The sequence below is a fragment of the Empidonax traillii genome, unplaced genomic scaffold, assembly GCF_003031625.1.
Source record: "Empidonax traillii isolate 1590-97213 ecotype Southwest subspecies unplaced genomic scaffold, ASM303162v1 scaffold828:size275390, whole genome shotgun sequence".
Lineage (NCBI taxonomy): Eukaryota > Metazoa > Chordata > Aves > Passeriformes > Tyrannidae > Empidonax > Empidonax traillii.
In genome coordinates, this window is record NW_020956021.1 from 27,389 (window position 1) to 50,343 (window position 22,955).

Consider the following 22,955-nt stretch of genomic DNA (forward strand, 5'->3'; position numbering starts at 1 on the left):
TAATAACGATGACAAACGAACACACTAATAAAGAGAAAGCAAATTATTTATATATTCAGGTTTTATATTCAATCAAAGTTAGATAATCTTGTCCTATTTTTAGCACACTCTGAAATCCCCTGAGGAGAAAACTGGCATTAAATGTTGGAACTGTAAAAAGGACAAAAAAAAAAAAAAAAAAAGAACACTTGATGTTGGGCTTTTCTTGATAAAATCCTTCATGAGAAAAAAAGGAAGATTAATAGTCTGTGAGTATTGTTATGAAAGAACCCAGAATACCTGCTTTAGAGTATCTATTTTAATTACCAATATCAACTATGGGTTGAGAGTTATATTGAAACTCCACAATATATTCAAAAAACCCAAACCCATTTAATTTTTTCAGGAAGACAGTTACAGGTGGGAACAGAATTTCTAACCCAAACTTATAAATAAGCATTCTTGAGAAAATGACTATGGACATGATTAAAGTTGAGTCTATATTCAAGTGCTTTGTGGCTTCAAGACTATAATTCATTATTGGACAAAGAGGCAGGACAGCACAGAAAACATTAAGTGGGGGGGGGGGGTTGACCAAACAATCTATGCACTGGAAAACCTGATTTCCAGATTTCAAATTTTCACAGTTTCAGCTCATGAAACAAATAAGGAGAACAGGAGTGTTTCTCTTCATAACAGAGCAATGAATGTTTCAAGCTTTTGTTCAGGACTAACTTTATAATTTATGAGGAATCTTTAAAATCTGCAAAGAAAGGAAAACCTTCTGTTTTTCAGGCACAAAATTTTTGTCTGTATTCCTTCCCCCTCCCCAAGATTTATTTTTCACATTATTTCACTACGACAGCTTGGAAAACATTAACCCAAATTCTTCTTAAATTCTTTTTTTTTTGGGTGAGCCAGAAACACACTATGTTCTGCTGAGAGGAGAACAAATACTGTCACTGTTGAAATAAAAAGACATTTGTCCATTTGTAATGCTGGTGTTTTTCTATATATGATTAACAGACACACCTTAAACTGCTGCAAATCAAGTGTTTTAACAGCAGTCACCATTCACTACCAACACCAGATTTGTGTCATTTTTGACAACACATTTTGGTACTTTCCATCTTTTCCTCTGTGTCTTCAGTATATTGCATTCATTTCCCCCAAAATCCTCATCTGCTTTTAGAACAACTCCCTTAAATATTGATCTTTTATTGGAAGACGGAGTGGGATGTGGTTGGATTTCTTTACCAGGCAGATTTTTGGGTTTTGCTATCAGGCACAGTGGCAATCCACCAGAAGAAATTGTCTTTATTTATAGAACATCATTAATCTACAAACAGCATTAAAATCCTTCAAATTGTCAAACAGAGTCAAAATGATCCTGAATCCAAACTTGCTGGCATTCTATCTGCAACAACAAAGCAAGTAACAAAATAAGAAAGATTACTTAAATCTATTTAATTCTGCACAATGGGTTTCATGAAGCAGAACAAATGAAATGAAACAGTTGGGAGTGCCATTACTGCCATTACAGGTCTCATTATTCTTTTGAAGATAAACATCCATATTAGGGATGACTCTAACACGGGCAGACATTTGTCCTGGAGTATGAACTCCACTCCAGGGTTCAAATCCTGCTCTAGATTTGCAATGAAAACGTTCAGACTGTCACAAAACCGCTTGTTTTGATTAGCAAACTGTTGCTTGTATTGATTAGCAACATCCTTTATATCTCAGCTCTGTGGACTTTTAATGAGCAAAACAGAACTGGGGAAGCAGGTCAGGTATCTCAGGAATGCCAGCTGTTGTAATTACAAGAACTAATGAAAAAATCTCCTCTATTTTATATCTGGTTTACACTGATGTATTGCAGAACTGCCCTGATTTAAAACTGGCATAGGAACGGTGACACAAACTGATGCAGAAAACACAACTTGACTGCAAGTTTCAGGCAACAATGAGGTCGCTTTGTAAAATCAAATGCACAGAGCCAAGTTTGGAATGACAGATGACACTGGCAGATGAAGCAGCCTGGATCTTTTGCTCCACGTTATCAGCAGGATTTCTACAGAAGTTGTTTAATTAAAACTAGTACATGGAAAATTCACGTTGCTCCAAGTCTCCTGTCCAACCTAACCTCGGACATTTCCAGAAATGGGGCATTAATTTGGAAGCTGGCAAGGGGAGAAATCTCTTTTCCTTCTTCTTTATAAAAATCTGTTGTGCTTTGAACTAAAATCTTCACTGACTAAAATCTCCATTGCAGCTCCATGTGCTACAAGTTGCAGAGAACCTCTGGGCCTTTTATACAACTAAAAAAACCATCTCTTTGCTCAAATATTCCTACATGAGGAAAACATTCCAAAGCACAGTCAGAAACGCTGTTTAAATTGTCATTTACCTAAAGAAAATTCTATTTGCTGAGATCTGGCTTCAACAAAAATTGTCAATTACCACTTTGTTGCAAATCACTCTCTCTCTTTACACCACCACCAGTGTGCTTTGCTGATACTCATTTCACTCTACAGCCTCAAATGCACAAGAGACTCAGTCTTTTTTCCAGCCATTAAATCTCACAGTATTTCATTTCCTATACTGGATTATATTCTCTCACTTATTTACACATTTTAAAATAAAACTGGCTGCTTTGAAAGCACAGGATTGAGAATATCCACCAGTAATAATCTTTTCATAAAGCAAGATAAAATTTGTATTTCCTATAAATGTGAGGCCTCCGTGATCCCCCAAATAAATCCAACTGAGTGAAAATTGAAGGTTTCACCAATGGACCAGTATGAAATGTCTTAAAAAAAAGTCCTTCCATCACAGAAAAATAAGCACAAGCACTCTCCACACCATTCTGGGCAACCCTTTTGAGCCTTAAGACACCCCTTAAAAATCTTATGCAAGGAACTGGTGCAGGAGTTCTCATTTTCTGTGAGTACTTAATAATGCCACGGATTTTTAAGCACAAATGCCTGATGGCACTGCAGGAGCTGTAAAGCCCAGAGAAGTTTCTATTTCATGGTTAAAGAAGACTGGGAGAGAGGGAGCACAAAAGTTTCCTACCATAGTAAGTGAGGCGTCCTCTTGCAATGTTTTTCCCCCTTGAGTTTTCAGTTATACATTCGTACAGTCCTGCATCCTCCTGCTGGAAATTCGGGATTTCAATCATGCCATTGGATTTCCTCAGCTTTATTTTGCTTGGAAACGGCAGACCATCAGTTCTTCTCCAGTTAATCTGAGGCACAGGGCTAAAGAGAGAGTAATGGGATTTTAAACAGCTTTGCTTAAACTCCTTGATTGTCATAATGAGATATTTAAACTAAACTAAACTCAGAAGTGACTAAAGGCTTGTGTTAAAGTAGCAATCACACTGTACAGGACAGATGGTCAGACACTGTGGCACCTGATTTCATACACTGTGCTGCTCCACACGTTGTATTTGTGGGACCAAATTTTTCATGAACATCTCAGTGAATGTCCAGTGACTGTAAAAATGTCTTTAAATCAGCACTGGCCTCCCCTGAAGATGGGTGACATCTACCAGTGACTAACACAGAGGCAGAATCAACCCAAGTCTTTTGAAATTCCCATCCTCCAACAGCCATTTATTCTCTGATTTTGGAACTTTCCTTTCCCTCGCTGGGGAAGCAAAGCAATAGTGTGTGATCGAGTTATCAATCTGATATGAGCACCTGACAAAGCTGTCTGCAAATAAACCACAAAGTGGTAAGTAAATACATTTACAGAAGCATAAATGCATTCTCAGATCATCTGTGAAAGAGAAAAGATATCAGCTGTGTGTGAAGCATCATTCAGAGGAGGAATGAATTTTAAACTTTATCTTGGCTATAAAGGAAGAACAATATTATGAAAGCATCAAGGACATTTAACAGGAAAATTCAGGCAACATTCTCACAGACTTCAACACCATTTGCTTCTGCACAGAGAAGGCAGACCTAGGTGAGAGGTCGTATGCAAACCCATACTGATCTTACTCAAGTTAATTTGGACTGAAATGTAAATTCCTGTGCTGCCAACATACACATTTTAATTCTAAACGAAATTAAAAATTACTCCAAGACTCTTTACCCTCTTATTTCAAGGCAGTAACTGCGACGATCCAAATAAGATATTTGGAAAACACCACCAAAACACCTTCCAGACCCCCACATCTCCTGGGCAGGTGAACCCTAACATGCTCCACCTATCAGGAGGAGTGAAGCTGAAAACTTACTTTCCTAGTGCAAAGCATTCCAGCCTCACAGTCGAGCCTTTAGCTGCAGGAAGGGTTTCAGGAAACTGAACTTCTATTTTGGGTTCATATTCTCCCATCACACCTATAAGAGACAAACGAGAAAGGAAGCTTTAAGTTTTATAAGCCTTTTCTCCTCTCTTTGGTGTTACATCACAATAAACTCAAAATCAAGTTTGCTCCTCTCACATCCCACGTGTAAAGGGATGTGGGAAATCAGGGAAATCGGTGTCAGACTTAGGAAGAGGAGCAGGAATTGCGTGGCCAAGCAGGGCAGTGATTCTGCCCCTGCACTTGGTATTGGTGAGGCTGTGCCCCGAGTGCTGTGCCCGGTTCTGGCCCCTCAATTTAGGAAGGACATGGAGGGGCTGGAGCAAGACCAGAGAAAGGCAATGAGGTTGGTGAAGGGTTTTTGGAGCACAAGTGCTGTGAGGAGCAGCTGAGGGAGCTGGAGGGGCTCAGCCTGGAGAGGAGGAGGCTCAGGGGAGACCTCATCACTCTACAAACGCCTGACAGGATGAGGGAAAAGGGGGTGGGTTGGGCTCTGCTCCCAGGAACCAGCAGCAGGACAAGAGGGCACAGCCTTGAGCTGCACCAGGGGAGGTTCAGGTTGGACACTGGGAAGAATGAGACACTGGAGTGCTGAGACACTGGAATGGGCTGCCCAGGGAGGCCGTGGAGTCACCATCCCTGGAGGTGTTTAGGAACAGACTGGACGTGTCATCAGTGCCATGGGCTGGGTGACAGGGTGGGGTTAGGTCACAGGCTGGACTCACTGATCTCTTCCAGCCTGGCTCACTCTGAGGGCGTGAAACACGGGATGTTTTTGTATAAACCCATCAGCGTGTGACAGACAAACCCACTGAGTGGCCGGAGGGGCAGCCCTACCGTCCGTGCGCAGCACCAGGGGCGTGGGCGAGCCCAGGGCCTGGCTGTTGGTCACTGAGCTGGTCACCACACACGTGTAGTTGCCCACGTCCGACGGCTCCACCTTGGCGATGTAGAGGTGCCCCGTCTCCTGGGACACGAACCGCCGGCTGTCCTCCTGGACAAACGACGGGTACTCGTTGAAGATCCACGCAAAGGACAATTCTGGGGGGTAGGAAAGGGAAGAAAAGATGTTTGAGGACGCCTTTCACTTTTTTTCTCCCCTTCAAAAATCAGTTTATGACTGCATTTTCTTATATTGTACTATATACATATACGCACATACATTATACATACATATGCATATATAAATTAATATATTCATTATATACTTTATTATGTAACAAACAGGACCAGAGAGCCAATGGCCAAGAAAAATAAATTTTCCAAAGTACCAGAAACTAGAAAAAACCTCCCATTTTTTTCACCAAACCTTCATCTCCCCCAGAGGAAGGCGAAAGAAACTCCAAGCATTCTACACAAGGGTAGGGTTTTCATTTAAATTTTTTTTTTTATCTATTTTTTTTAAAGATTTAATACATGCAAGGAAACAGGAGCACACAGCAAAAAAATGAGAGCAAACTTTGCTAAAGTGAAAGATTACTCATTTTACTCATTCAGTAGCTACCCAACAACTCAGCTCGATACTTAGCAGGTAGAAACAGGACAGGAGTATCCACGTGAAAGGAATGCCAAAAGAAGCCTAAATTCCCAGCAGGGCTCATCACACAACAAACACATTTTTTCATACAAAAATCCATAACCACTCCATTAAAAAAATCTCTATATGATATGGCAAAGCAGCCCTTGCTACCATTTCAGTATGATCATTTGAATGGAAAATAAAAAACCTGTTCATTTCCAAACACCAAATAAGAGATCTGGCAAAAACTCTGCTAAATTTGTTTTTTTCCTGAACACTTCAAGCTCTGTGTGTCCAATTTTAATTGGCAAAGCCCCTTCCTGTGCAAGGCCACGTGTTTGTCTCATTCATATCCTGCACTATCAAAGGAGATTAATTTTTAATGGTGTTCTAGGCAAGAAATAATTTTTCACCCACATGCCACCCAGCTGAAAGTTTGTACAAAGATTGCAGCTCCTGGAAGTGCTAATTAGGGACAATTAGAGCTTGACTGACCTGTCTTCATGTTGAAGTATCTGTAGCATTTGTGCTGCCCCTACAAAATGAAGATCTTCCCTTTTTGCACAGTTTTAATTTGAAGGTGCATAAATTTGGGAGGAAGTCATGAAGTGGAGAGGTGACGTTTTCTGAACCCTGCCAGCTGAGTATCAACTGTGCAACAGGACAATTTAACCCAAGGTAAGGTTGTGCAGATGAAAAAACACTGAATAAATGAAATGATTAAAATATTTATGGACTGGCTAATGCGGAAAAAAAAAGGCATCAAATGAAATGGCTCATCATAATTGCATTTAATTTTCTTCTATCAATATTTAAACTTCTTCCATTAAGATAATTCTGTAGGAGTGGTGTGTACCAACAATTAACAGTCTCAGAGCTTTTCTCAGAAGTCAAACTTCTGTCATAGTTAGAAATACTTATTGTGGGGAACAGAACCAGAGAACTGTTTAGGCTGGCAAAGACCTCTAAGATCATCACCCTCGTGGATTTGCAGCATCTCCTCAGGTGAAACAATGGCTTCCACTAAAACTCCTTCCTACAGAACTCCAGAGGTGCCAATAATTTAGGGAAGAGGAGGCCGACAAGGAACAACAGGAGAGTTTGTGCAAAACCTTATGATCAAGCTTGACTTCAGTAAGACTTCTGAGATTTGCCACCAGGGTCTTGGTACATAAGCCAAAGAATATTCCTACAGTCCAGAAAAAAAATATTCTGTGTAACTCTTCTCCCTCCCACAGTCCAGCACAAATCCCACCCTGTCAGTGGTTTGCTGAGTGACCTCTGGTAGCAGGGAGGTGGGAGCTGGATGGGTCTGGCTGTGGTTTGGTTCTGCTCCCTCTATCAGCCACTCCCAAAAGAAAAAAAAAATAAAATTAAAGCTGACTTTTTAAAAAAAAAAAAAAGTACACCAGTACGATCTTTCTAAATGGAAAAGATTAGAAAATAAAGTACAGTTCTGTTTCTACAGAAGAACTGGATGGAGAGAGTGATCACAAGGCTGAGGGAGAGGCTGCACAGCAAATTAGGTACCAATTCAGGAACTGTAAGGAAAAAAAAAATACATTTTCAGCTCTGCATCAAACTCAGACATCCGTAAGACACAGCAGTGGGTGATGCCAGGCTTTATTGGCTCTGGTATTTATTGAGCTACTTGTGTTTCCCTGCTCAAAGTATTATTTTATGCTGGGGAAAAAAAAGAGAAAAAAAAAAAGAGAAAAAAAAAAAAAGATGTTGATCAAAACAGTCAAAGGGGATGGACAGTTCTGGATAGGCAGCAGGAAAATAAGCAGCTTCATTTCACTCCTGTTATATTGGGTTAAGTCAAGAGTAAACCCATTGAAATCAGTCATTATGATTATGAAAGCCACACAAAGTGTATTCCGGTTTAATTGGGTCCTTCAACAGCCTATGAATAAACACTCCTGGAAACCTCATTTCCCATTCAACATATATTTTCATCGACTCTCTTAAAAAAAAAAGGAGCAGGGTGTTTCTTTCCAGCCAATACCTCATTTTATATTTATTGTACTTTACAAAATTGTATCCTTATTTTCAAAAAAAAAAAAAAAAAAAAATCATATTAAACCAACTTGTTGTGTGATTTATTATGTTTACACCATTTGCCTGTTGCTGATCCGAGGGCACCTCCAGGGACTCAAACTCACTCCCTTTCTGTCAATTTACAAGTTTCCAGTTGATTTTCAGTTATAAATGGAAGCAATATGTCTCTCCTGGGCTTCCTCTGAGATCTGAGCCTTCGCTTTCCAATGCATTTTCTTCCTTATTTGGGGCCCATACTTGGATAAGGTATTGGAAATTACGGTTATTACTCAAATTTTTATTTGTTTACTACGTCTTGCTTGGCGGCTTCTCTTTATTTTGCATTATTTGATTATTATTTACTGTGCAATCTACAAACCACAACACACTCAGCATGTTCACACTGTTCTAGGCCTTTTGTGCACTGAAGTGCTCAATTAAAAAAATGTTTATAAAATTACCTGCCAGCATTAAACTTGATTTTTTTTTTTTTTTTTTACAAAATTCAACAATTAAATCAGCATGGCCCTTGAGATCTACCATGGTCATTGCTGTCAGCCTTAAAAACCCCAAATTAATGCTGTTAAAGGAAATAAGGGGGTAAGCCCTACACATTTAGTAGTTTTTAACCACAGTCACTCAAGGTCAGGCCTTAAGTTCATGCACATCCCTTTGAAAATATTGCTTTTAATTATATTATATATTTCCTCTAAGAGAGACTGCAACCATTTATGGAACCAGGGAGATTTTGTATCTTATAAACAGAAATGAAGAGACAACAGCAGTTGTGGAAATCCAAAACTGTAACTGAATTCTGGAAGTTTGCAAAGAACTAGTTTTTTGGGAAAGAAAAAAAAACAAACCAGGTAAATAGACCTATTTGACTAAATGACTTATTTTATTCACTAAATGCACAAATCCTGTGTATATCCACCAGCTCCATAATTCACACCTAAATGAGATGTCTAAAATAGCCAAAAGAAAATGATGTGAACAATATTCTTCTGAAACAGATTTGAAAGGTTCAAAAAACTGACTTGATTTGAATTAGTCAAGTGGATGTTTCCATAAATAAACTTGATAAGGAATGAAAATCCTTGATTTTTGAGTGCATCAAGCTGACTGAAGAATACTCAGAGGTTTTAAAAAAAAAAAACCACCAAAAATACCAAAAAAACAAACCTTTCATGTCAATCACTGATAACCCAAATCTCAATTATTTCACGCAGTTCTCAAATTCTGACATTAGAATATTCTGTAACAGAGATACAAGGGGGAAGCTGAAATATCCTGGTATTTTCGGGCTCCAACTGGAGCTCTGCCCGACCCACAGGATGGGATGTGGCCTCTGAAAAAACTGTTTGGGAAAGACTAATCAGACAGAATTGAGCAATGACAGAAACTGCAATTAAAGACACTGAAGCAGCTATTTTGAATTATCTACCTCAGAGTTAAAAGTAATGGAAAAGTAACACTGATTTTGAGAGGATAATGACAGATTCCGTAATTGAGGAAGAAACCAATTAAGTTCATCATCTGGCCCAGTTTCAGCTCAAACTGTGATGAAATGGCAGAAGATGGAGCAAAGCCTCTTGTTTTGGGGATGAGCTTCACACGGGGGGGAGGGAGCTCTCAGGGCACAGACTCTGAGAATTCAGGTGGGGTTTTGGGGACACTCACGCACAGAAATGTCATTTTATCAGCCACAGCTCTGTGTGACTGCACAGGAACCTCCAGGAAAGTGCAAACAAGTTATTTAGAAGTAGGAAAATAATCTGCACAAGGCAAAAGTGCATTAAACAACTATTTTTCCTTTCTTACTTTGTCCACCTGCAGCTACTTGAGTCCACTGAGTTCACCCTGAGTAGCCCATCCTTCCCTGGGCAAGCCACCAGCACCAGCTGCAAGGCTGCTCTCTTGCTAATGCTTTATCTCTGCCATAAAATAAATAACATCTCTTTTTTTTTTCTGGCAAACCTTAAAGGTTGCTTTCCAAATAAAAATCTTGTGCGCTGGAGGCGTAAGACAAGGTGTTTATGTGCTCCAATATGGGATCCCCAAAGATATGTGTAAACTGCATCTGAAAATGTCTTTGGTTGCCACTGTCAGAAATGAGAATGCTTTGGCAGTGAAAAAACACCTCACAGTTTTATTTGAAATACACTGTACATCATTTCAGGGGTTTGGGGTATGTTCTTGAGCACATTAAATGCCCAACTGTCCTAAGTATGTTCAGCTGGGAAAAGCAAACCAAAATAACCCTCAGATTGTGGATTTCCAAGGTGGGAGATTCTGGACTGTTTGCATTCAAGTAGTTCTATCACTAATAATGAAAAAGTCTTTAACTGCAGTCAAACTTCAGAGTACAAACTATCTGCCAACTTTAGGTTGTTAGCTAAATTTTTATTCATGCTTTCTATATAAAAATAATGACAGTTAAAAAACTTTACAACATGGCTTGACTTGTGGCCACCAGAAATAAGGTGGAACGATGAATTTCTGGTTCAACTAATGCAAAGTTTTCCCAACTTCTGAAATTCCCCCCAAGCTCTTCAGAGTAACTCTCTTCTTTTGGCTGAAGATATTTTTGTTTATACAAGATGCAAATTGCCCGATGGGAATCTCAGGCCGGCCCCAAAACCTGAAGAACCTATCCTGAGAAATTAATTTCATTCCGGAGCATAATGGAAGCACTCTGATTTGAAACTAATGTATAACATTAATTGTTTTGGCACAAAAGGTGAATTATTTTATAGCTAAAATAGAAAAGATCAATTTTCAGCCTGCTGTGCAGGTAATCAGGCATGCAACTCCTGCGTAGGGAACAGCCCAAAACAATGAGAGCAGCGCGACACACACGCAGTATCTTGCAATTTCAATCTACACATTTAATGAGAATATTGAAATGTTTCAGCTGAAGTTGCAAGGTTCCTACTTCGGGCTAAAACCTAATTTTCATTTTTAAATGGAATACGGTAAGAGTCCCCTCGCTCTGTGATTTGGAAATGAGCTGGTGCGATGTAAAAGCAGATGCAGGTCTTTAAACACAGGAAATTGTGGCTTTCTCTGCTGCCCCCCCAACCCACAGCACAACCACAGGGCTGGCCAAGTACCAACTGCACACACTGACCTGTCACCTTTGCAAAGCTGCCACGGGGATGTGAAACAGCCCACTGAAGGCAAGCCATCCTCTATATTTAATAATTTAATAAGAGCTTTTCTAAGTCTTTCAAAGCAGCGTTGAAAGCAAAGCTCACCATTCCAATTAAAACCTAAACATTTCTAAGCTCATCCTCGGGAAACAGATGCTTGAGACTGGCCATGGTATTGCTTTATTAATACCATAAACCACCCCCCTCCTCCTGGTGAGTACAATTCCAAAGGGCACATTCCCTGGAAAAGCTGCCTGTTCTCCTGCCACACCAGGGATTCCACCATTAGCCAGGGCTGGGTTTCCAACTGAACATGACCTTTTAATATAAAACTGCTCCTTAACTGGCAGGTTAAATGTTCCTTGGCGCTCCCAAGGAAGTCCAGATGCTAATGAGAAAGTCTGACAAAATGCTTTTCTGCCTTTGGCTTCCGGGGCTGAATAAAATCCCCGGTTTCCCTTGCCCTGTAGCTGTGCTGGAAGGGGACGGATTAGCTCCTCTTTATCACATTTCTGCACTAATTGTTTCAGACTCTCCGTGTCATTCAGAGTGTCCTGGCTCTGATCAGGCTGTTCCCACTCTGGAAGTGCATGGAAAAGCAAGAAACTGCTTTAGGAAGCGATATTTAAATACATACCCATCAGCCATATCCATTTCAAGTGACAAATTGTTCTTTTAATCACCTCCCTAGAACTTTCCGTTTAATTGCTGAGAGCATTTCCAACAACTCTGTTGTGCTTTTTCAATAGTTGAAAGTATTTTAAATTGCTTCCTGCCTATAATAATTTTGAGGATAAAAAGACCATGGTTTAGCTTATTGCTCAACTCAAATAAATTTGATTTCTTCTGAATGTTAAATATTAGGGACATAAACTAAGGGAAACTAATGAAAATACCCAAGAGTAAATTTTCAAAGGAATGAACTACTGTTTATAGGTGGAAGCAGTAATTAGTGACAAATTTCATTTGGAACTCTTGCACTCATTTAGGAGAAGGTACTTGGTAAACCCTTGTGAGAAACAAAAATTCCTTTCAGCTCTCTTGTTGAGAGTGCAGTGATCAACTGTGACTGTGCTGGGACTGCAGCCATCTCCCTCCTGCCTCTTCCTAATCAATTATCCTGTTTCCAAAGAGAAACTCAAATATTTTAGCAGAGAAGATAATAAAGAGCTGGAGGAAAAATACCCAACAGTCACAATTTAGGGATAAAAATAAACTTGGTAGAGAGCCAAACCCATTTATTTTCTCCAGTTTTCTCCTCTTTTCCCCAAGGCATAGCTGAGGTACCTCGCAGAAGGTAAGTGAAAAGGTTCAACCTCAACTTTTTCCCTGCAATTTATCTGGTTCTTCCTAATCTACCTTTTCCTTTTAGTTTCCATCTCCCCCCATTCTTCCAACAAATACCCCACCAACAAGAGGCAGTTTCCCATTAAAAAAAAACAACAAACCAACCCTCATATTTCATGGCAGGAAGGCTAATGAGAGGAGTATCAGCTTCAAATGCACAGCCCACAGTCTTTCAGGGTCTCACCCCACAGTCTTCCAAGGTGTTCTGGAGTGCCCACACACATTTGGCTGGTGAAACTTATGCAGATTTGTTCCCACAAAAATCTGCTCTACTTTTTGCCCTCACTCAATAGTCCGTGACACTCAACTCTTCCAGGCTTTATGTCCCACTCACCACCTGGCCATGACCTAGATCCATCTCTTAAACTAAGACAAAACAGACAGAAAAACAAATATCAGAGAAATAAACCCAACACGAATATATTCCTGTGCTCAGTGTTATTTAACTGCATAACGGGACATGGAGTTAAAGAGTTCTGTAAGAATTCAGAGCAAGAAACTGGGATCTTTTGCTAAAAGCTTCTCATGCCAGTTATACACCTCCACATCAGCTTAAAAAAACCCGCACTATAAAGTAACTGAAGATGTTGCACAAGTATATAAATAAGATATATTAATGTTAGCCTGGATTACTTCAGCCTGGAACACAGGTTTATCAAAAGGAAAAAAGTGCTTCAGGAAGACTGCATTTGATAAAGTGCGTAAAGGAGTGTCTCTGTAGCATTGGTCTGCTACTGGTGGAGAAAATAATGCCCTGACAGATAGAAATCATTGCAAAATCCAGCTGTGAACATGTATTATTTTCTCTCATATGGACAAAATATAAGTGTCTCTCAGGTGCCATTTGACTTCAAACTGTCAGCTGAAATTTGTGCAGATGATGATGATGACACCAGCAGGACTATCACAAAATATATTTTTAAATAAAAACGCCATTTCTCCTTGGCAGATTGAAAACAGCACAAGAACACTATGGAACCATTTTTAAGGCCATTGCTTTTACAATATTCAATGCACTTGTCTCCTCAGAACGCATTTTGGTGCAAAACCTCTGCCAGTGTGATTGATTGCTCATGCCCAGATGAGCGCTATCCACAACCTGCAGCAAAAGCAAGAATTAAAGCTGCAAACCCAGGATGCTTTTCACCTCCTGGAAGGAAGTTTAGATTAGATATTGGGAAGGAATCCTTCCCTGGGAGGGTGGGCAGGCCCTGGCACAGGTTGCTCAGAGAAGCTGTGGCTGCCCCATCCCTGGAAGTGTCCAAAGACAGGTTGGAGCAACCTGGGCCGGTGGAAGGTGTCCCTGTCCATGGCAGGGGTGGAACTGGATGGGCTTTAAGGTCCCTCCCAACCCAAATCATTCCCTGATGTGATGCTATGAAAACACTGCTGGGCACCAGAAAAGCGTTCTATGCGTTTAGCCTTGCTGTGAGGGTATGAAATGTTTCCAAAGCCAAGGGAGTAAAACAAATTCAATTTACAGTTCCCTGAAAAACAGCACGTTGCTATTCAGGAGTTGCAGAAAGGAAGTAATCCAAGCATCAAAATATTTCTGGCATCTGAGGTGCTTCCCATGCCACGTTATTCATGAAGCACAGCCTTGCTGGAGCTTGCAGGTCTCCAAATGGCAATACAAGAGACAAGAGCAAAAATCTGCAAGTCTAAATAGTCATTTGCAACAGACATGACATTATTCATTGAATGATTTGTCACAGCGAACACCGAGCAATAAATTGGGATCTATTTTTCCGTGATCTGATGTTATTTCATATCAGCATGTCACAACTCTAGAATAATATGCTGTGAGCTGAACTGATCCCTGTCCTTCAAATACAACCCCGTTTATTGATGAAGTCTACACTTTTCAGGGAACGATATAAAGAGGGAGGACATTCTTGCTGCTTCATATATTTAAAATTATCCTTGCCATATTGCACGAAACAGGAACACGTGTCACGTGAGGCTAATCAGGAATTTAAGACAAAGAGATTTCCCTTACAATTTCCAAAGAACACCTCATCAGCTCCACAACATCGCTGTCATTTCCTGAAGTTCTCCTGGGATATGGTCCCATTCCATTTAGGAACAAGGCAACAGGGAGTATATCCACCAACGTAAAGCTAATGTCTAGTTTTTCCAGGCAAACTAAATTTCTTAAAATGTCAAATCTTCACTCCTGTCCTTAAAAAAATCATCTTTTTCCTCTGTGTATAAAACATCCCTGACGCCACCCCAGACAACATAAAAGCACTAGGCCTCATTCCTTCCTCCTCTCTCCAAGAGCAGAAATACCTCATAAATCCAAAATCGGTGTCAGGTAAGTAAAACTGACTGTGCTGAACAAATAGAAATCAAAATATCTGGAAAACAGAAATAACAGCTGAAGACAAGCTACACAATCATCACAACAGTGGTAACAGTAGGTGAAACCCTAAAGGAACTTGCAGATTTACTTTACTGAGGGCTTTGTCACTCGTTAGATACTGATTTTGGAACCAAATCAATAGCAGAGAAAAATCATTTTTAGTTCTCCATATGTCTGGTCTTTTCCATTCTTGGCAGAATGGGGAAAAAATTAGCATCGCATGAATGTTTTCTAACCAGCTGCACATTAACTGTGTCCAACGTTAAGTTTGGTACATTGAGATGTTTGTTGTATTGACAGTCCTTTAAAAGCATTAAAAATATAACAGCAGCACAGTAAAAATCGAAATAGCTGTTGAGAGTTAAGTACAATTTAAAGGTTATAACAACAGAAAAAGTAGCAGGAGATCTACATAAATCAATTTTAGATGCCATTCCCCCTTTTGAGTGTGTGGGTGAGATGATTTACTGATTTGTGGCGAAACCCAGGGTATTTTAACAGAACTAAAATATCCAGAAGTATGGCCAGGCAGAACTATGAGAGATGAACATCTTAATTATCCAAAAATCACTGTTCAATGATGACACAACTTACAACAGTAACATAAAACCAGGCTGAATTAGTAAAATATTTGGAGGAGAATTCTTCTTACACAAAGCCAGTCATTTACTGAGTCTCGCATTCAGTAAATCCCAAACCAGACTGCTAAGAAAGGGAATGCCAGGAAGGGAAAGTGCTCCAACTCTAAGGAAAATATTGCAGTGGTTTGTGATAGAGCTCATGCTTTATGACAGAAACATAAAAATTATCTGTACATCCTCAACTGGAAATATTGAGCATCATCTCCCTCCCCTGCACAACAACAGCCACCACAGAAACAAAGTGAAAATACAAGCTCAGCACATGAGCTGATGTGCAGGGAGTTAAATCCAGTCCCATTGTAGGTTTAAATGGTGGATGTCCATGCCCTGATGGAATTAGAACTGAATAATTCAAAAGGACAAAACTACTGTGAACTGCAAGAATAATCTGTTCCCCATTGAAAAGGGACATTCCTATGACTTATGTAAATATCTGTGCTAAAGATAAGCAAAGAAGAAAATACAGTGAATTGTAGAAGAAGTAATTCTGTTTTTCCATACTATGAACTGGCGTCTCTTTGGGGATGAACATTGGTTTCTATTGTAACTGGAATGCTGTATGTGAAGGAATAATCACCATTTAATCGAGTCTCTTCTTGAAGACTCCTTACAGAGAATGCAGAAAATACGTGCAATTAAGCTGGTGAGATCTTAGAAACTGCACAACATGACAGAAGACAAAAAGAACAGTATTTGGGGTGCTGAAGGGGAAGAGAAAACAAGTTGTTTGAGAAGGTTTTTAGAGTTAGTGTTGTCTGAAATTATTTGGTAGCTCAATGCAACAAATACGGTATCAAAGATTTTAAAAAAACCTCAGATCACTGATCTGGAAAGGGCTGAGCAGCCCTCAGGCCAGGTCAGCTGCTCCTAAACCATCCCTGCTATTCCTAACAAACTACTTCTGCTCCATGGATGGGTATTTTAACTAAGACTTACAGACCTGCATCCTACCATGTCAGATCTGGGGGCACTGCAGGTTTGATGTCACTGTGCTACAGGTTTGTTTTAGCGAAGAAAGAAGGAGGATTTCTTTCTACCTTTCTTCACGCTTGCTGGAAACTTTAATAGTTAATCCTCCATCTCTCAGACAAATCCAAGGATTTTAAGTAATTCTGTTACCAGTTCTCAGTTCCATTTGGTAATTCTGGGAGCACTCAGCTCTCTCTTTTCTGCAGGAATAACACAATTAGTGTGGGGGGTGTCAATCATATCCCATCTGCTGACTGCAGAAGGAATTCTCACCTCTTCCCCGTGTTGGTTCAAACCTCTGTTCTCAGCAACACGAGCATGTTTTCTATCACCTCCTGCTCAACACCTCACACTTAAACACTGCCAGAATCAGGCAGAGTTGCTGTCAGTTTGGTCACCACCTCTGGGTATAAACCCACACACAGGACACGAGTGTGAGAACAGCTGGGATCGCTCAGACTTTGTGCTGCATCCAGAAGCAGAAATTTAATCATTCTAATTCTTACAGATAGCTGGGACAATGACCCATTTTCCCAGCTGCTGAAAAGACAAAGCTGTTGCAAGGCTATAAAGATGATTTAAGAGTATGTATCAGTTTAGGGAGAAAAAAAAATTCTGCAAGCTCAGACAGTTGTAAAATTGCCACTTTATGGCTGTGTCTGCTTGGACTCTGCCAAATTTATGGGGTCACAATACCTATATTATTGAATACAATGTCTAGCTTATATTACCTTGTCTTTGCAATCAAATCTAATGTTTAACATCCCAGTCCTTCAATAATGATACTCCATATCAATTAAAAACAATAAAACCAGTTCCTTTCAAACATTACTTGAGGCTCAATAGCAATTAGTCAAAGACTGAAGATGCAGAATGAGGGATAAAATGTACTTGTAACTTTTGGTCCACCAAGAATCCATATATCCAGTTTATATCCAGTTTCCTCACCCCCTCAATGCAGCAGTGGTTTCAATTACAACAGCATCATCACATTACACCCCAGAATGTCTCCATTGCAAGAAAACAGGCAGACACCAGTATAATTAAAGACAACAATCTACTCCCTGCAATTGTCTAGTCACAGGGAAAAGTAGATTCATCGAGGCTTGGCAATTGTGAAATTGGGCAGAATTTAACTCCAGAAAATACCCAATTAATTACTGGAAATACCATAAAAATTAGACACATTAAGTGTGCAGAAATTACTAGGAACTAGAAAGGATTCCAAGATAAAAGTAAATCCTCTTAAGTACTTCCCTCCCCCTCTTTTTCCTTTTGGTTTCTTTCTCTCTGTATTCCGTTTCGAAACCAGATTCAATTTCTTGTTCCTTCTGGAGGACCTCTCTCTTGAATTTTCAGGGATATTCCACTTGCCCATCAGCTCTGGCTGAAGCCCAGAGGGTCCCTTACCTCCTGCCCGGGGGGTTGGTCCGCAGAGCAGCACGACCCCCTGGCCCTCCCGCACCGACACCGCGCTCCTCATCTTCGTCCTGGAGCTCTCGAGGTCTGCGTTGGGAAGAAAAAGGTGATGTGGATATTAGGAAAGACTCAACAGGCAGGAGATTCCAGTTCTCAAGTCCTGATCTCGCATCTCTTGTGGAACTAAACCCAGCACGTTATGTGGGTCAGCTGCAGAGGTGTCTGTTGGACACGAGGGAGGGTGACAGAACCGGGACTGAACTAATTTGCAATATAATTTAACAGATCCCATGGCTAATTTTGTTAGGCTTATGCTACCCTGATTTTCATAACCAAAAAGGAGCCCTAAGGGTAAATTAAAAACAAGTCTTTAAGCCACTGCTTCTGCAACCAAGGCTCTGATGAAAACAGCACCAAGATCCCACCGAGCTCCTCTAACCAACCGTAAAATAATAACGACACAGCTGAAAACAGAGGTGCATCTTTCCAAAGAGAAAAGGACAAGCAGAATCCCTTGGAACACTGCTAAGCTCTGGAGAAAGCAAGAGTTTTGCACCTCAGTGTGTTGACCCCGCGATCTGCTCCGTTTGGCCTCAGGCCTTTGTGATCATTTTAAGTTGTGTAAGTGCCACAGGATGCCCTGAGCTGGAAGGGACCCACAAGGATCGAGTCCAGCTCCTGGTCCTGCACAGGACCACCCCCAAGAATCCCACCACGTGCCTGACAGCACTGTGCAAATGCTTCTGGGGAGGAAAAAAAATGCTACAGAGGTTACATAAATGCAAATGCTTTATCATAAATTTATATTAACTTTGCCTCTAACCACCAACTCGAGATCCAACAAAGTATGGCCTCATTATACTCTTAAAATAAGCTAGATTTAACATGCAGAACAAACTGAGATTGAGGTTCTACACTAACAAAGGCTTTTCCATGAATAAACCATATATTTTTCCATATTAAAACCAAACAGAAGACAATTTAAAAAGGCCCATGTTTGTTTATAACCTTGTACAGGACACTAACACACAATCTTTAAACAAGGTTGTCTTTATAACCAAGTGTAATAGCAGCAGTGAGTTGACAAACAGTAGCTATTTTCCCAAAATACAGTATTTTTTAATACTGAAAAGCAACAGCTGTTAGAGTCAGAACGCTGAACAAGAGCGATTAGAATTTCAATGCTTCATTTAAAACAAAAAAAAAAAAAAACAAACAAAAAAAACACCCTTAATGCTGCAGCAAGATATTGTTGTGTTATCCTTTGTTACTGCACACCAAGTTCACAGGAACCTTTCTTAAAAGGGTTGTTTTCAGCTTTCCAAGCGAATTTCCATGGAGGTGCATCTCAGGATAAACTGCTGGACGTGAAGTGGAAGCCACGTACAACCACAGCCAAATGAAAATAATTTCAGGCCTTTTAAAGCATCTTTCTCTTTCCCCCCCAGAGCATTACAGGTTCATCAGCTGCCCCACCAGAATTACCCTGAGTCACGGAAGGGAGAACCAAGAGGTGACAGCACCCCTGTGGACACACACTATTCTAGTACAGGATGAAAACAGCAAATATGACTTTAAAATAATACTTGTTTTGGTGAAATTTATGCATAAAATGAATTCAGACCACATTTCTCCCTTTTACATCACAACCCCTGCAAGCCATAAACCTTATGCAGTACACAGAATTTCCATAACTAAAATAAAATGGTTTTGCAGAGCTTTCCAGGCACTTGTGCTTTATTGGAAATACAGACCTTCAGAACCTCAACAGACTCTGTGGGCACGGGATTGGGCTGGGACATGCCATGGGATTTGGAAGGCACATCCTCATTATCCCACAGGTTAAAGCTCTGTGGTTTGAACTGTTGCAGTGTTGTACAGCAGAAGTTATTAATCACTGATTGCAAGTGAAATTTGCTGTCACGGGGTGAAAAAGGTTTTGGGAAACAAGAAGCAACACAAAATCCATCTGAAAATGAAGAATATGAGCCGTGCTACAATAAAAGAGTAACTTTTCACAAATCAGCAGAGAGAGTTCTTCATCCTACCTTCCAGTAGGACCAGACTAATCACAGGGCTGCAAAAATATCCTCAATTTATTTATATACTTCTATATTCTCTTTATACACTGTCTGGCACTGCCTTGAACATAATGGAAAATCAACTTGCAAAACAGTAGCCGAGTTCTTTATTAGCACCATATAATGAAATCTAAATCTCTGCCCTTGGAAAGTTACTGGATGCTTTTAAAAAAGATGCAGGTCTGATTTTCAGGTGTTTCTGTGGCATATTCAGAGTATTGAAGCTCAAAGGCAGACTTGTTTGGAAGATTATCAAGAGTGATTGTTTGTCCTTGTTTTTTTTTTGTTAGGCTTTTGTTTGTTTGGTTTTTAATAAAGTATCCTAAGCACAGTAACACCAGGGAGCAGAGCTGTACCTTCTGACAAAACTGGCCATTGCATGAACTCACTGGAAAGGGACATTCAGTCCTCAGAAAACTGGCAGGGTAAACAGAATACCTTAGAAGGTGGGCTAATAATGGCCAGGCTTGTTTATTTTTACAGATTTGACTTTAACCTCTGAGATCAGAGGCTCTGATCCCACTGAAACGTCTCAATAGATAAAAATATAACTGGAGACAAAGAACCAAGATTGGGACAGGACAGGAGATGGTTTTGAGAAGTGATGAGTCAGAACAGGTCTGGCTTTTCAGTGCCCCATGGGATGAAAATATCCCATTGTTTAGTTTGATAGAAAAGGGCAGAAACACATATGAATTACTTCTGTATTTTATCTACTGAACTACAGACTGTCTTGTTCATCATCAGATTTTTAAAACTTACCTACTTCCTCAGACTGGTCACCCAAAGAAAGTGTTTCCACTAGTTTCTCTTGCCCAAATCATTTTTCTTCTTGCTTGCATTTATTATGCCTCACTTGTAATCTCCTTTCATCTAAAATGCAGCCACTCATGGACAAAATTATCAACTTTATTACTTAACTCTACCAGGCAAAGGCTCTAATCATACCACTGAAAAGTACTTTGGTAAAGACGTTACAAAAGAACTGACTAGAAGGAAAAAAATTTCAACTTCAAAACCAATCTAGAACTGTGTAATTTGCAAATTAAATGCTTTTATTGCCTGTTTATAGTTTGCCATACAGAAGAAAGTCTAAAATTAGCACCAGAGACTTTCTGACTCCTGAAACAGCATTTTCTTCTCCCTTCCCCTGCTAATACATATATTTGCCTCATTGCTTTAGCACCAAGTACATAAAGTTATATCAACTGAAATACAGATGCCATTGCAATAAAATGGAGCGAGAAAATGTAATTCAGCTTTATTGAAAAGTCTTTGATTCTGCCCCAAAATGAGAACAAGGAAACACATTCCTGCCCATACAAACAGCAAGGATGTGAAAACTGTGTATTCCACTGGGTTCCCTCCTTCTGTTTAATAAGTCAAGTTTTAAAGTCTCAGGCACTGAGACTTAAAGTTGCTGAGAAAGAATCCAAAATACGGAGCTGCTGCAGACACACAAACTCCTGGCTCGTGGCAACGCTGAGTTATGTCATATTTTGCCATGAAACCTGTGTGGTGTTTCACCTCTAGACACACATACCTGTACACAGGAACTTCCAAAGATTAGCAGACACTGTTGGAAATTATACCAACTCCTAGTTAATTCTTTCAAGTAATCACAGGACACTTTCACTGTGAGAGAAACAGGTTTCACTTTTCCACTTACTTTTTTTTTTTTATTTTATTTTTTTTTCAGGTTTCCAAGCCCAGCAACACCCAAGCATTGTATTACACTTGCACCAACTGATGTTTATTGTCAACATAAGTTTATTAGCAACTCTACCATGATTTGATAGCTGCAGAACAAGGATTCCAGCTCTACAAACATAATTGTCCCTTAAGAGCCACAAAAATATTTATTCTATTGCTTCATTAGACTCGTTGTTATCCAAAGCTGCAGAACTTGTTAAACATACTTTATTTATAATTCTGTATTGGTAGGATGTTCAAGTACCTAAATGAGTCAGACAACCAATTCTAAACTGTTTTCTTGAGTAGGTAATTCTGAAGAGGGGACTCTGTTTGATGTCAGCCCATAATGAAGTACTAATTCACAACCCACTCGCCCTGGTAAAAGTCACATTATTAAAAAGAAGGGGTATTCCAGTCTCTCAGCTCTTAAGGACAAATAACAGCCTCTGTGTGTTGTAATAGCTGTGTTGGTAATGAAAACTACTACAGAAAACAGTGTCACACAAATTTGTTTCTTTAAAAAGAACAAAAAACCCCATTATCAACAACATAAAACCCCAACAAACTTCCCCACCACCACTTAACTCACCTATATCTGCACAAGCAAACCTTGTTCCCCACCACTCTATACCCCAAAATTTGCTATACCAAGGCATCTCTGCGACCATGAGCTTTGCACTTCTTTAGACAGGATGTACACCTGGCGTAATTAAAATTCTTAAAAACACCTGTATAAGGATATTTGGGATCCACAGCCTGTTAACCCCAACACATGGGCCTGCAGTGATGGGAGCACCAGAAAACAGCACAAGTGAGACCTTGTACTGCCTTCCCAGGGTCCAGGGTTTGTATTTTGAAACACTGCTCCTGTTTCTTGTCACATTACAATTTAGTCCCATCAGCAGAACCCATCTGAGTGTTTCCTGCACCCCTAAAAATACGCCTAATAAAATGCAGCAAACCTCCGTTTAGAAACGAAACAACCCTTCAGGTTGTTTCCATCCCACGAAAAGCTGAACATCCAATAGGTGAGTCATGCTGGGATCAACAGGCTGCTGGAGCCAGGTGCAAGGAACAGCCCAAAACACCAAAAAAAACCACCTTACAAATAAATCTTTTTAACTCTTCACACTCTGCCACCTTCACCTGAGGTTGGGCAACATAAATGAAGCAGGAGAGGATTAAATGCTCTTACACCAATTAAAGGAAAATCACTTAAAAGTTGTGCAACAAAGTGTGTTATATAAACAGAAAAAAAAAATAAAAAGGTTAAAAATAAATTGGCACAGATGTATCAGGCTGTGGTGAACAGGAGATGCCAGCATGGAAAGAGGCACAAGAGTCTGCAGTAATGAGGGGGATAAGAGATGAAGCACTTTGTGGGTTTTGTGGAAGTGAAGGAAGAAACCAGAGACAGCAGAGAAAGAAAA

The 22,955-nt window shown here is 40.0% G+C and overlaps 1 protein-coding gene across 1 annotated transcript in view; it reads right to left on the minus strand.

Moving 5' to 3' along the window:
- CNTN3 (contactin 3) overlaps positions 1 to 22,955 on the minus strand; it is a 95,533-nt gene that overhangs the window by 27,378 nt on the left and 45,200 nt on the right. Inside the window, exons 3-6 of the mRNA XM_027901971.1 lie at positions 17,741 to 17,836; positions 5,135 to 5,338; positions 4,229 to 4,331; positions 3,058 to 3,242 (exon numbers count right to left, since the gene is read on the minus strand). Of these exons, the coding sequence (XP_027757772.1) occupies positions 3,058 to 3,242; positions 4,229 to 4,331; positions 5,135 to 5,338; positions 17,741 to 17,836 (588 nt within the window). The remainder of the gene's footprint in view (positions 1 to 3,057; positions 3,243 to 4,228; positions 4,332 to 5,134; positions 5,339 to 17,740; positions 17,837 to 22,955) is intronic.